This window comes from Salminus brasiliensis, chromosome 6, assembly GCF_030463535.1.
Source record: "Salminus brasiliensis chromosome 6, fSalBra1.hap2, whole genome shotgun sequence".
In the NCBI taxonomy this organism is placed as follows: Eukaryota; Metazoa; Chordata; class Actinopteri; order Characiformes; family Bryconidae; genus Salminus; species Salminus brasiliensis.
In genome coordinates, this window is record NC_132883.1 from 44,875,582 (window position 1) to 44,890,769 (window position 15,188).

A 15,188-nucleotide genomic window follows, 5' to 3' on the forward strand; every position below is an offset into this window, starting at 1 on the left:
ATTCATGCTCATGGATTCATGCTCATGGACTTTACTTACAGGACAGACCTGCTGCTAACGATAATCTTTGTGCTAGATACCATAGGACACCTTCAGAGGTCTTGGGGCTTCCATGCCTCGACAGGTCAGAGCAGTTTTGGTGAGGTGGACCTACACTATATTTTAATGTTATGGCTGTCAAAGTTTTAAAGTGTCTCAGATTCTTATGCTTGTCCGTTTTTTTGTCCTTCAATAACTGACTGTTCACTCGCTGCCTAATAGATCCACCCCTCAACAGACAAGTATAATAAATAAAATACTTGAACTTGACAATTTGGTTTTATAAGATTTAATGATGAGCATTAATAGTTATGTGATCTTATTTCAACTTGATGAAATTTCACCCTCTCATCAAAAACTGGAAGCATCAAACTTTCAGATCTGCTGTGATTGACAGCTGCAGCTAACAAACACAACTCTGTCTTTGTTCTAGTTTTGGAGAGTTAGCGTGAGCCAAATGAAACCACAGCCACCAGCGACTAGTTCCACCAGTCTGGAAAAGTCCCTGCTGAGCCTAAACCACTTTTACCAAGAGAACCAATGAAAGAGCAGGAACTGTCCAGCATCATCAGTCTCTGGGATGAGGTTATTTAGAGCATGCAGAATATGAAAACTGTACAGAATCAATGCAGAATTGACCAAGTTCTTTATTTTTCAGGAAAAAACTACAGTCAATTTATTAGAAAACTTGTGGGAAGCTTTATCAGGTCTCATATCTGCATACAAACACCCCGATTCTAATGGAAACAGTGAATAAATGTAACTGTCTGTTTCAGACACACTGCTGAAATTGAAGTGTTCATACTGAGCTGCTTAAACACATGATCCAAGATTCTGGAGTTTTATAGTCATATACTCAGCAAACAGACAGTTACACTGTTAAATAACATTCTTACTTTGCTAATTCTCCAATAATACTACAATAAGACATAAGTAAAAGTTAAAGTTAAAATACTGTACACATAATTAACTAGAGACAAGTAAAAAACTATACACATATAGAAGGTAGACATAAGAGGTAGCTTAGTACTGTTACCACTGCTGTATGGTATTAGTCAAGTCAAGTGGGTCAAGTCAAGTTTTATTGTCATTTCAACTATATACAGAGTACACAGTGAAACTAAACAACGTTCCTCCAGGATCATGGTGCACAGTGCATATAGAACATAAATGCAACACAGTACAAGTGCAGACAGACAACACAACACAATACAGACAAAGAATAATAAATCATTTAGGGGTAGTGTGCAAAGAGCATGGCAGTAAAACTAATAAATAAATGCAATGGTATTTTACAGAGCACAGCTCTATATGGACCCCTGCACACACTTCAGGATTGTAATGTGTAATATGTTTACTGGCAGTTAGGTGGCAGATGTCTTCTTTGCTTCACATTTAAGCACAAGACCTTTAAGATCTGTGAGAAATCATACTGCATGTCCGTCTGTCACGCACGTCTGTCAATAATCTTGGTTCCATAAAGAACCCTGATAACGTTTTAAGTATGTAAAAATGTAAAAGTGTTTTTTCTATGGCATCACTCAAAAGCCCTATTAGAAAGATAGAACCTTTTCTGTACATATAGAATGAAAAGAATTTAAAGCCCAATATAGCAGTGACATTTTGAAATGTTGTCTATATAAATATAATTGTCTGGAAGGTTTCTGTTTATTGTCTAAATGTTGTGGATCAAAGGATAAAATGAAAAATGCTGTGAGTATTATTTTATTAGTTGAAAAGAGTATCCGTTAGTTATGTAGACTATTGCATGTAGTGTCTGTTGTATTTGAACTCCTTGCATTCCCTTCATGAAAACTGTGAAACCCTGGCTGGTATTGAGTTTTCTCTTTCTGCGCTTTCTAAATAAACTCTGTCTGGAGACTGATGATACCGCACTGTTCCTGCTCTTTCATTGGATCTTCTGGGGAACGTGGTGTAGACACAGCAGGGACTTTTTCAGACTGGTTTGACTGGTTTATGGTTGTGGTTTCATTTTCACACCAACTTTCCAGCACTACAACCAAGTTCTGTTGTAACATCAATGACTGCACCTCTAATGACCAATCTGTTAAACTCCTGAAGTTTGTAGATGACACTACAGTCATCGGGTATGATGATGAGAGTTGTTTGCTTCTATCCTACATTTACTACATTACTGCACCATTAATCATCTCACACATGTGTTCACTGCTGTGTTTACACAATATTTAATCTGTATATTGTTGCATACTGCTATTTTGCAAATAACACTGTAAAGCACACTGTATAGAAATGTCCACTTATAGTCTATGTATACAGTGTATACTATTGTACTATTGTTCTCTGTATATTGTGTAGTAGCTGTATATTGTTAATACTAGCGAGACACTAACAGCCGGAAACAAATTCCTTGTGTGTGTGAACATACCTGGCCAATATATTTAATTCTGATTCTGATTGTTTGTGTAGGCCTGGAGATTGGTCTGCACTTCAACCACAGGGGTATCATATCATAACTGTTTCTAATAACTGAAAATAAATTTTGCATCAATATGGGGACATTTTGTGCCTTTCCCATATCCATCTATATCATGGGTATTTAATTAGAATTCAGTTAGGTCCAGTTAGAGAAAATTTCATCAGACCAAGGTCCAGACCATAATAATTTGTAACTTGTGTTATGATTCAGTGTTATATCCTGTATACTGAAATAGCGTAGTAGTTCTATCAGCATTTTATGTCATCAACAACTGAAAGACGAAATATGTTTTTTTCCTAACTTCCAGTGAAAACAAGAGCTACATTAAAGAAACAAAATGCTTTCAAAAAGTGCATCATGAAGTGCGTATTAATAAAAAAAGTAAATAAAACATGCAGTCTTTTTGTTAACTCGATTTCACATCTTAACAGTTTATTTGCCTCCTGTATTCCTCTCTCACACTTTCTGTTGTTTGGTGAAAGAACTCTTGGTTGCCCTGCCAGGACTCTAAATCTAAACACTCTTACTTTGTTTCATCTCTGCAAGTGTTCATCCCTTCTTGTCTGCTCAAACACATCATGACAACTTCTAAAACTAAACATCAAGATAACAAGATGAATGAATCCTATATCAAAAACACCAACAGTAATTGTTTTGATACATTATGGGCCAATTTTCTAGACCCATATTAAGCCTAAACCCAGACAAAGGAGAAAGTGCAGTGGTATTTAATTATTATATCCACAGAATATCAGAACATCTCCAAAACATCATGTCTTGTGGGGTGTTCTGGATATGCAGTGGTCAATACCTACCAAAACTGTACTGTCCTTTGCAGCCCTGCTCAACTGGATCACCACATCTGTCCAAGCAAAAAGATGTTTAAAAGCTCTTTAGGTCCTGTTCTAATTAATGCCTCCATCGACACTAGCCCTGTTACTCCAGATGTAGAAAAGGTCGGTGACACAAAGCGTGAGATGTCCAGATTTAATGGGGTTTTCTTTTAATTATTTATTTACTAATTCCTGTCCTTTGCCTAGGGCTCCAAATCACTATATTTGGCATATTTGTTCATATTACAACTCTTTTTACAACCCAGTGACTCCCAGACCAGGTCACATCCATCTAAACAAGCAGTTTAAACTGTGTAAACTGTTCTTAATGGTTCAGAGCAGAGGCCACTATTAAGCAGACCGTGGTCCGGGTCCGGATTCAGACGTTGTCCACTGTGGACCCAAATCAATAAACTATTGGGAACGATTTCATTTTACTGTTTATTTGAAGCGGCGGAACTGTGCTTCTCTTTATGGTACGGGCAAACATATCCACTTCAATCTAGGAAGCGAACATAACTCGCTTGCCTCTTGAATCAGACGATATCTCTAGACTATGAATGGATCACTTGCCTTGTACTGTAAATGGAAAGTGATCCATGTCATGGATGGTGGGTCAGGGGCGTACTGTAGACGTGATGGATGGTGGGTCAGGAGTGTACTGTGCATGTGATGGATCGTGGGTCAGGAGCGTACTGTAGATGTGATTGATGGTGGGTCAGGAACGTTATGTAGATGTGATGGATGGTGGGTCAGGAGTGTACTGTAGATGTGATGGTGGGTCAGGAGCATACTGTAGATGTGATGGATGTAAGTCAGGAGCATACTGTAGATGTGATGGATGTAAGTCAGGAGCATACTGTAGTTGTGATTGATGCTGGGTCAGGAGTGTACTGTAGATGTAATGGATGGTGAGTCAGGAGGGTACTGTAGATGTGATGGATGGTGGGTCAGGAGCGTACTGTAGATGTGATGGTGGGTCAGAAGCGTACTGTAGATGTGATGGATGGTGGGTCAGGAGCGCACTGTAGATGTGATGGTGGGTCCGTCAGGAGTGTATTGTAGATGTGATGGTGGGTCAGGAGCGTACTGTAGATGTTATGGATGGTGGGTCAGGTGCGTACTGTAGATGTGATGGATGGTGGGTCAGGAACGTACTGTAGATGTGATGGATGATGGGTAAGGAGTGTACTGTAGATGTGATGTGGGTCAGAAGCGTACTGTAGATGTGATGGATGGTGGGTCAGGAGCGTACTGTAGATGTGATGGTGGGTCCGTCAGGAGTGTATTGTAGATGTGATGGTGGGTCAGGAGCGTACTGTAGATGTTATGGATGGTGGGTCAGGTGCGTACTGTAGATGTGATGGATGGTGGGTCAGGAACGTACTGTAGATGTGATGGATGGTGGGTAAGGAGTGTACTGTAGATGTGATGGTGGGTCAGGAGTGTACTGTAGATGTGATGGATGGTGGGTCAGGAACGTACTGTAGATGTGATGGATGGTGGGTAAGGAGTGTACTGTAGATGTGATGGATGGTGGGTAAGGAGTGTACTGTAGATGTGATGGTGGGTTAGGAGTGTACTGTAGATGTGATGGATGGTGGGTCAGGAGCGTACTGTAAATGTGATGGATGGTGGGTCAGGAGCGTTATGTAGATGTGATGTATGGTGGGTCAGGAGTGTACTGTAGATGTGATGGATGGTGGGTCAGGAGCGTACTGTAGATGTGATGGCGGGTCAGTTGTGTACTGTAGATGTGATGGCGGGTCAGTAGTTTACTGTAGATGTGATGGTGGGTCAGTCAGGAGTGCACTCTAGATGTGATTGTGGGTCAGTAAGGAGTGTATTGTAAATGTGATGGTGGGTTAGGAGTGTACTGTAGATGTGATGATGGATCAGGAGTGTACTGTAGATGTGATGGTGGGTCAGGAGCGTACTGTAGATGTGATGGTGGGTCAGAAGCGTACTGTAGATGTGATGGATGGTGGGTCAGGAGCGTACTGTAGATGTGATGGTGGGTCCGTCAGGAGTGTATTGTAGATGTGATTGTGGGTCAGGAGCGTACTGTAGATGTTATGGATGGTGGGTCAGGTGCGTACTGTAGATGTGATGGATGGTGGGTAAGGAGTGTACTGTAGATGTGATGGTGGGTCAGGAGTGTACTGTATTTGTGATGGATGGTGAGTCAGGAGCGTACTGTAAATGTGATGTATGGTGGGTCAGGAGTGTACTGTAGATGTGATGGATGGTGGGTCAGGAGCGTACTGTAGATGTGATGGCGGGTCAGTTGTGTACTGTAGATGTGATGGTGGGTCAGTCAGGAGTGTACTCTAGATGTGATTGTGGGTCAGTAAGGAGTGTATTGTAAATGTGATGGTGGGTTAGGAGTGTACTGTAGATGTGATGATGGATCAGGAGTGTACTGTAGATGTGATGGTGGGTCAGGAGTGTACTGTAGATGAGATGGTGGGTCAGTCAGGAGTGTACTGTAGATGTGATGGTGGGTCAGGAGTGTACTGTAGATGTGATGGTGGGTCCGGAGTGTACTGTAGATGTGATGGTGGATCTGGAGCATACTGTAGATGTGATGGTGGGTCAGGAGTGTACTGTAGATGTGATGGAGGGTCAGGAGTGTACTGTAGATGAGATGGTGGGTCAGGAGTGTACTGTAGATGTGATGGTGGATCTGGAGCGTACTGTAGATGTGATGGTGGGTCAGGAGTGTACTGTAGATGTGATGGTGGATCTGGAGCGTACTGTAGATGTGATGGTGGGTCAGGAGTGTACTGTAGATGTGATGGTAATAAACTCTAGTTGAGTTTGATGGGGCTGAGATCTGCTTTTCTACTTTGTGGTGTAAGATAAATGGACAGTGTTTTACAAAACAGGCTCTTTTCACTGATCATATTTATTTGAACTCAGCTATTTTGATGTGCTTAGAAAGTGTGTCTGCTTCAAACAAACCATATTGAATTACTCATTAATGACAGTGGAAGTTTACATGTTTATGTGTATGTCTTCTTGTGCACAAGTTCTGTCAAATGTGACCCAGCAGTTCTCTAGATTAATTTGTCAGATAAGGTCACCAGTTTCAGGTGTGTTACTGGCTCGTCCCAGAATCAGCACAGTGCATGACCCAATAATAAAATACATGCCTCAGAGACAAAAAAAGAGTTCAAATTGTTTATTAAGAGCAGTAAAATACAGATAAAATCAAGGTCCAATTCCAGTTTATACTGTTATACACACCAAAATTCCACTGATAAAAGAAGTTGTGTTAACAGATGCTCATGAATAATTGTAATAATAATATTCAATAATGAATAAAATAATATTCAATCACAGTGAAAAGCATAAGACTAGTAAAGAAATAAAAGTAGTCATTCGACAGTAGAATTAAAGAGTTCTAGGTTAGTTTAGTTTGTGCTAATACATATAATATTTAGGCCTTTAAGTGCAACTAATAAGCAGGCATTTCAACTAAAACATTAATTACCTTAAGTCAAAAATCACTTCTTTTGAATCACATTTGAATGGTTCTCTCACCACCAATTATTATCTTAATGTTAAGACAGCAGAACAGGAACAGTTTGTAATTTACTTTATGGACAGAACACATGTAAAGCTGTTTAATAAACTCTCCTGCTTTACTCCTCAGAGTAGAGGTGAATCCCCTACATCAGCACAAAGACCTGCAACAATCCAGAGAGATGTGTAAGATCATTTTAATCCAACTCAATATTACAGGAAAACCATGAATAACCATTATTATAAGACTTACCAACTCTTAATTTGGCACCAAGATCCGCCCTGTTAAAACAGAAATCAGGAATTGCATAGTCAGTAAAATAAACACATTAACAAACCATATTGAATTACTCATTAATGACAGTGGAAGTTTACATGTTTATGTGTATGTCTACTTGTGCACAAGTTCTGTCAAATGTGACCCAGCAGTTCTCTAGATTAATTTGTCAGATAAGGTCACCAGTTTCAGGTGTGTTACTGGCTCGTCCCAGAATCAGCACAGTGCATGACCAAACAACAGTTGTCAAAGCCTTTTAATGCAAGTTGTAGCGTTTATGTATGTGTGCCAAATAATTTTTTATTAGATTTGATCTGTAGTAACTGTCTAATCTCGTCTAACCTGTGGATTTCTTCTTGTAGTAAATGAACCCAGCAGCTGACAGGACGATCCCCAGCACCAGCCCTGAAGCTCCAATAGCGATCTTGTTCCTGTCAGACTCAGAAAGAGAAGGATCTGTGGGACATAGACACAAATTATTAAAATTATTAACATTAATGTTGAGTAGCATTTAATAAGAAATTAATGGATTAGTTTTTTGTAAAGGCACTGTTACAGTACAGGTTTTGTCTATTTTAGCACTAATCTTCATTAATGCTAAACTTCCAATGTTAATGTGTAGGTGTCAGCAATCTGTTAATCAAAAACATGTCTTTTTCCATTTACACATGATCAGACTATACACCCTAATGGCTCAGTGTAAACAGGACCTACAGATCAGTGATAATTTGTCTTCATTCTCACCCCAGTCAGTGATGATGGGCTTCTTGAAGCTGGTGTGCTCCACCACACAGGAGATCTTCTCTCCAGATTTGGGGGTGTACTCCAGGTGGGAGTGGATCTGGTAGTACCAGTCTCCATCAGCCATCTCCCCAGTAGAGGTCACATCACCAGTCACCTTTTGGCCGTTTCTCAGCCAGTACACATCGATGGCTGGAGGGTAGAAGTCGTATGCGCTGCACATCAGCATGGCAGGATGATCACCACTGGCCTGCTTTTCTGACCTGAGCCGGATCTTTGGCTCCACTATAAAATATCAGAGATTCTTTTAGTGCATAAAGTTTTCAGAATCATGTTATTTTTTGTTTATGTTATTTTTTTGCCTCCAGATGAAATGTGCTTAAGCAAGACTGGTCTCATAAGTGCAGAAAAGCTAGTACACGTTTTAAATACCTCAAGGCTAGATGACTGTAATGCACTTTTGTCAGGTTGTTCCAGCAGGAACCTCAATAAACTTCAACTTCCTTACTAAAACTAGAACATTTTACCATATCAGTCCAGTTCTATCAGCACTTCATTGGCTTCTAGTTAAATTCCGTATTGAATTCAAAATGCTTTTAACATACAAAGCCCTACATGGCTTCGCTCCTGAGTACCTATAGATAGAGAGATCTATAGATAGAGGGGTGCTGCTTCTTACTCGTTCCCAAAATTCAGAAAACCTCAGCAGGGGGATTTTTCTCATAACATTTTTCTTATAAATCTTTCTTATTTTTCTTTTAAAGCCCCCCAACTCTGAGACGCTGAAGCTGTTGTCTCGCTGCTTGCACGCGATCACTCAGGTTTGTGGACGGTGGAGCAGATGGACGCTAGCGTTTTGAGGGAGCTCCCATGTCTGTGTTGCCTTCTGGCTCTCTCCTTTCAATTAGGCTGTTATAGTCAGATGTGCCGGAGTCGTCAGACACACTCTGCTACTGCTCAACATTCTCTGCTCTCCATAAATCCAATCAGAACTAACTCTGTCTCTTTACCTTCTCCCAGTAAATGACCGTCCACTTATCCAGCCCGACCTGCAGGCCCTGTACCCACCACCACCCTTACCAGACCAGTGGCACACCCTCCTATCACTGCTACCTGCCTAATGAACAAACCTAAATGGACTCTTTACTATCTACCACTATTAATATCACCACTATTAACTCTCATTACTCTGACCATCACTGCCATGACTATATTAAGTTCTACTACACCATGATCATTATATTATAAATATGATGCACACCAAAACCTTTGAGGTTCTGATGTAAGATTTACTTAAATGTTTTTGTTTTTCTTTTAAGTTGAAATTCAATATGATTACAACTACAACATTCACTGTGAATGATGCAAATTGTTGGTACTAATGACATACATTTTTCATGTAGAGCACCTGCTATGTATTAATTTAATTTAATTTAATTTAAATTTAATTTTAATTCAAAAAATCCAAAAGCATTTCAGTCACAGTACATGAAACACTGAACTTTACTGTGGATTGAAATTCCAGGTGGCTGTAATGGCACATAACATTTTGTATTTGGTCTGCTATGCATTATTATTTTTTATTTTTTATTTTTTTTGAAAATCAATAGTATTTTAGCCGAAATACATACAACACTGTGGCACTAATGAGAAACAACCTATGAATTTATGATTCAATAGCATTTCCACCACATGATATAAAACAGTACATTCTGCTGTGAACAGCACAACAAAGTGGCACTAACTTTGCATTTTGTATGTAATGCAATATCTGCTTTAAATACATTTTTAAAAGGTTAAAATTCAATAGTATTATAATTGTATACTATGAAATGCTGAAATCTTCTGTAAATGGTGCTAAACTGAGATACACATTGCATTTTGGGTGCTGTTACACTGTGAATTTCCCCACTGCGGGACTAATAAAGGACTATCTTATCTTATCTTATCTTATCTTATACAATACGTGCTTTAATAAACTCTAATACATACAGCACTAAAATTAACTGTTAGCAATTAGGTGACACTAATGACACACCATTGGATATAGGATATAATGCAATACCTGCTTTATATAAAAAAAAAATGTAAATATATCTTCTATTACATCTCAATCTGTCGTCCTTTTACGTTTGTGCCCAGTATGTTTCTTTGGCAATGATCCCTAACTTCCAAAAAAAAACAAAAAAACAAAAAAACAAAAAACAGGAGCTTTGAAAGCTTAACAAATCACACACTGACGTTACGAAATGGAAATGATGGCGTGCAGTTTTATTAAAGATTTATTTACTTAAAGGAACTACTCAAAACTGGTAAATATCGATCATCTAATAAGGATAACTTTACATCGGTCACTGTCAGAACTGATCCACAACATAACCACAAGTTTAACAACCAGATAATATAGTTTAACATTTTCAGCAACTGCATCTGGTTCACTTCTAAAGGATCAGTAAATATCAGTCGGATGAGGTCCGGGTCCGGGTGGCCATTTTAGTTTAGTTTTCTTTTTTTCAGTTGGACTGCGAGTCTGTGAACAGTCGCAATTCAGAGATTTAGGAACCGGACTGAGACTCTCAGCTCTGTCTCTGATCTGTGCTGCTTCTCTTCTCCAGAACACAGGAGTGGAACTCATTGATCAGGGTATTTGATCAGCTCGGCTCCTCTGCTGTTAAAGCTCTGGTGTGTGCAGTGTGATCAGGGTAGACTGTGTGAGCTGCTTACCTGATTTAACCAGAATATGAGAGGAGAATGTTTGTATATTGGGTGTGCAGTATCTGTCCCGCTCTCCTATTATCCGCTGTAATTCAGGGCCTTTGTTCAAGCGCTCTGCATTCTTCACTCCGTACTCAGTGTAGCCTACATACTCCCCCACAGTGCTGTTAAACCGTACATATGGATCCTTATTAAAGTAATAGCTAACAATGAATTCCACATCAGTCAGAGCCGCACTGAAGACACATTCTCCCACTGTGTATTCATTATATCCATCTGAAAATAAAATAAAGGAAAAGAAAATAAATCATCACATTAACAGAACTACCCAAGTAAGACAATAAACAAGAATAAAAATATTAAATTAAGAAATGACTCTTATCAGCTTATCAGCTTATCAGAACTGCAGGTGTAAACAGTTTTTGTGTGATTTTTCTGTTCACTAAACACTTTTTTTAATTTTAACACAAAACAGACTTTTTAAAATTAATATTAGAATACACCCAAATACACATAAAGTCAGTTTCATTTATTAAAGGGTTTATTAGCCAGTTAAATATGAGCTAATGTTCTGGGGTGTCTCAGTGCTAAATTCAAAGCTGCTTATTTCCAATACTAATAAAAATATGATTAGTTGTTAACAATTACTAGTCTAAAACTATTCAGTATATTATTTGTTGTATTGTATGGCATCCTGTTGCACAGCATTGCATCCCCCACTGGCGATGTTTAACAAAACATAATTTTATATATTTTTTCCTCTCACTACAACACCCATTATTTTATTACAGGAATAAAAATATCCATCACTGTTTTCTGTTTGTTTGTCTATCAACAGTTACAGTGGGGCCAAAAAGTCAGCCACTGATTGTGCCAGTTCTCCTACTTAGAAAGATGAGAGAGGCCTGTAATTTTCACCATAGGTACACTTCAACTATGAGAGACAAAATGAGATAAAATCATATTGTAGGATTTTTTACGAATTAATTTGTAAATTATGGTGGAAAATAAGTATTTGGTCAATAACAAAAGTTCAACTCAATACTTAGTAACATAACCTTTGTTGGCAAAGACAGAGGACAAACGTTTGCTGTAAGTCTTTACCAGGTTTGCACACACTGTAGCTGCTATTTTGGCCCATTCCTCCATACAGATCTCCTCTAGAGCAGGGATGTTTTGGGGCTGTCACTGGGCAACACAGACTTTTTTTATGGGGTTGAGGTCTGGAGACTGGCTAGGCCACTCCAGGACCTTGACATTTTTTTTACAGAGCCACTCCTTCGTTGCCTGAGCGGTGTGTTTGGGATCATTGTCATGCTGGAAGACCCAGCCCCGTTCCATCTTCAATGCTCTCACTGATGGAAGGAGATTTTGGCTTAAAATCTCACGATACATGACCCCCTTCATTTTTAATCTAACACGGATCAGTCATCCCGTCCCCTTTGCAGAAAAACACCCCCAAAGCATGATGCTTCCTCCCCCATGCTTCACAGTAGGTGTGGTGTTCTTTGGATGCAACTCAGCATTCTTCTTCCTCCAAACATGACGAGTTTAGTTTTTACCAAAAAGTTCTATTTTGGTTTCATCTGACCACGTGATCTTCTCCAAATCCACTTCTGGATCAGCCTTATGCTCTCTGGGAAACTTCAGATAGGGGCCGGATTTGAGTCTCCTCGGCATAGTGTGTTATAGATAGTGGTAGCCTTTGTAACGTTGGTCCCAGCTCTCTGCAGATCATTCATCAGGTCCCTCTGTGTGTTTCTGGGATTTTTGTTTACCGTTCTCATGATCATCATGACCCCCAGATCGAGGGAGATGATCAATGGTCTTGTATGTCTTCCATTTTCTTACAATTGCTCCCACAGTTGCTTTATTCACACCAGCCTGCTGCCTATTGTAGATTAATTCTTCCCAGCCTGGTGCAGATCTACAATTTTCTTCCTGGTGTCCTTTGACAGCTCTTTGGTCTTGGCCATGGTTAAGTTTGGAGTCTGACTGTTTGAGGCTGTGGACAGGTGTCTTTTATACAGATAATGAGGTCAAACAGGTGCATTATTACAGGAATTGAGTGGAGGACAGCAGAGCTTCTTAAAGAAGTTACAGGTATGTGAGAGCCAGGAATCTTGCTTGTTTGTGGGTGACCAAATACTTATTTTCCACCATATTAAAAACAAATATTTTTTTTTATTTTGTCTTTCATAGTTGAAGTGTACCTATGATGAAAATTACAGACCTCTCTCATCTTTCTAAGTCTGATAATTTGCACAATCCATAGCTGACTAAACACTTTTTATATGCTGTATATACTGTATATATGCAAGCCATATTTATTACTAGATAAAAAGTTTAAAACATTGTTCCATCTCCTAAAACTTACTAAATACTCTATATACACAATGGCAAATTTTTAAATAAAATAGTATATCAACAAAAGATTCAATATTGCATGTTTTGTTTTAATTGGGTTAATAACATAATTGTACAAATAAACATACCTGTTCTTAAGGACAGAGTCAGTAGGAGCAGCAGCTGTACAGTCAGGATCATCTTGTCTGGCTCTGAATCCAAACACTGAGAGAGTTCAGGAGAGAGAGTCTCAGATCACTGAGACACTGCAGTTCACTGACCAATCAGAAGCTGATACACCACTGCATCACCTGTTACCAGACAGAGTCAGAAACGCATTTCAGAAGAGCTACAGAGAAACATATGCTAAATATGTGTTTACGCTTTTACTTAATAGATAATTCAAGAAGGCTTTATGTTCAATTTAATTTATTGAAAGTATACACATATTTATGTAGGTTTTACTAATAAAGTGAAATGGTTTTCACAGAGTGCAGCTCATTGCCAGGGGAATTAAGAGACATAAAGAAATCAATCAGTGTAGAAGGTATTAGAGACTGTACTGAAGTAGCAGGAGAGCTTTAAATGTATAAAAAAAATAAGGTAGTGTAATACATCGAGGGGTCAGATTTGTTTGTTCAGTTCAGTGTGATAAGGACAACTGGGGGCACCGTTTCAGACAACGTATGTTGTGACAAACTTGTCTTTGCTGATCATCTCCATCTGGGGTAAGTAGAAAAATAATGATCAGTTTACACTTTACTTAAATTAGCAGCATTCAATGAATGCATATTGAATCACACATATTAAAACTAATATACACAGTTGCATTTAACCACTTCACAACATTTTAAAAACAAATACATTTGAATTTTGTGCACAGGTGATGGGCAGAGGCAGGGTGGAGACAAATCTAGTGTGGATCAGTCCTATATGGAACAGTTCGCATGTGTCTGCTGACATCTAGAGGATAAATATTTAGTTGGGAGAGGAGGTTAGGATGTACATCCACATTTGACAAAACTATTTTAAACTTTCAGATTTTTCCAGATTACAGATACATTTCAGACTAAGCGCAATAAACTGTGAACTGAGAATAATCTCTGTTTGTCTGTTGAACAAACTGATCAGTTCTTCTGTTAATGTGAATATTAATGTAAATCATTTAGTTGGACTAATAAGTAGTTAATTATATATATATATATATATAGTGGATGGGTCAGTTTAACCCAGTGTGTACTGTATGTTATATACTGTAGCTTTGTGCTGTGAAAATGACTGAATCATGGTTGGTTTTATTTCAGCACTTTCTGAGTGTTGAGGTTAGAGACCACAGCTATGACATTACACTGAATCATCTGAGAATAACTGTATAACTGTAAATTTACTAAAAGCTAGTATTCATAATATTTTGTAGAGTAAGTAGTTTGAGGTTTTACTGCATTTGATATCAAACAGCTCATTATTACAGTTCTGTGCTGAGTGTGAAACACAGCCTGTGTTTTTTGCCTTTTTTTTCTTTCTCACTCCACTCTGAGCAAATGAAAAGAGTTCAACATCAGTTTCTCCAAGATATCCACACTAATAATGAGTGATTTATGCTACCACGCCATACTGAACATGAAGATTGTTCAATAAACAACAAAAAAACATAATAAAATATATTTTATTATTTATTGAAGTTTCTAATCGCATTTCATTTTCCTTTTACATTTTTATTTCTGATTTAATGTGCAGATTTCACTGTCATTGTCTTATAGAAAAAACAGTTAGTAAATAAAAAGATTTTTATTATTTTTAAAACTGGTTCACCTGGTTTACTCAATTAATCTTGATTTGCTTTGGCCAATCAAATAATTAGCATGTGCTCACAGTAAGTAAACATGGTATTGTAGAACATACATATATCAGCATTTCAGTTTCAGTAGCTTTAATTAGACCAGCAAAGGCTTAATTACATTAGACCCCAAATTACAGCCTGATACAAAACATTTATAGAAAAACTAAATTCACTGAGAAATGACAAAATACACAGTGGAGGAAAATCACTCAGACACACAGACGGGTTCTGATCTGTTTACAGTCGGACTCTCAGTTACAGTTGTTTCCTTTAACGAGAAAGAAAGTTCCAACAGCCACTCCCAGCAGTCCTGCAGCCAGACCCACTCCACAGAACACAGACCCTCCAACACCGGCACCGGGCAGCTCGACCTGCACATCTGTACAACACACATACACACACATACATAGA

The 15,188-nt window shown here is 38.6% G+C and overlaps 2 protein-coding genes across 2 annotated transcripts in view; both read right to left on the bottom strand.

The window, feature by feature from the left end:
- Window positions 1-6,499: 6,499 nt before the first annotated feature.
- Window positions 6,500-13,187, bottom strand: LOC140557773 (H-2 class II histocompatibility antigen, I-E beta chain-like). Its single transcript, XM_072682547.1, has 6 exons — window positions 13,087-13,187; window positions 10,601-10,867; window positions 7,880-8,161; window positions 7,478-7,591; window positions 7,112-7,140; window positions 6,500-7,022 (listed from the first exon to the last, which is right to left on the bottom strand). The coding sequence occupies exons 1-5, from the start codon at window positions 13,136-13,138 to the stop codon at window positions 7,118-7,120; spliced, it is 738 nt and encodes a 245-aa protein (XP_072538648.1). The 5' UTR covers window positions 13,139-13,187; the 3' UTR covers window positions 6,500-7,022; window positions 7,112-7,117.
- Window positions 13,188-14,587: 1,400 nt separating this feature from the next.
- The window catches only part of LOC140557775 (H-2 class II histocompatibility antigen, A-U alpha chain-like), a 5,482-nt gene continuing 4,881 nt past the window's right edge, over window positions 14,588-15,188 (bottom strand). Inside the window, exon 4 of the mRNA XM_072682550.1 lies at window positions 14,588-15,156. Coding sequence (XP_072538651.1) covers window positions 15,029-15,156 — 128 coding nt within the window. The 3' untranslated portion in view covers window positions 14,588-15,028. The remainder of the gene's footprint in view (window positions 15,157-15,188) is intronic.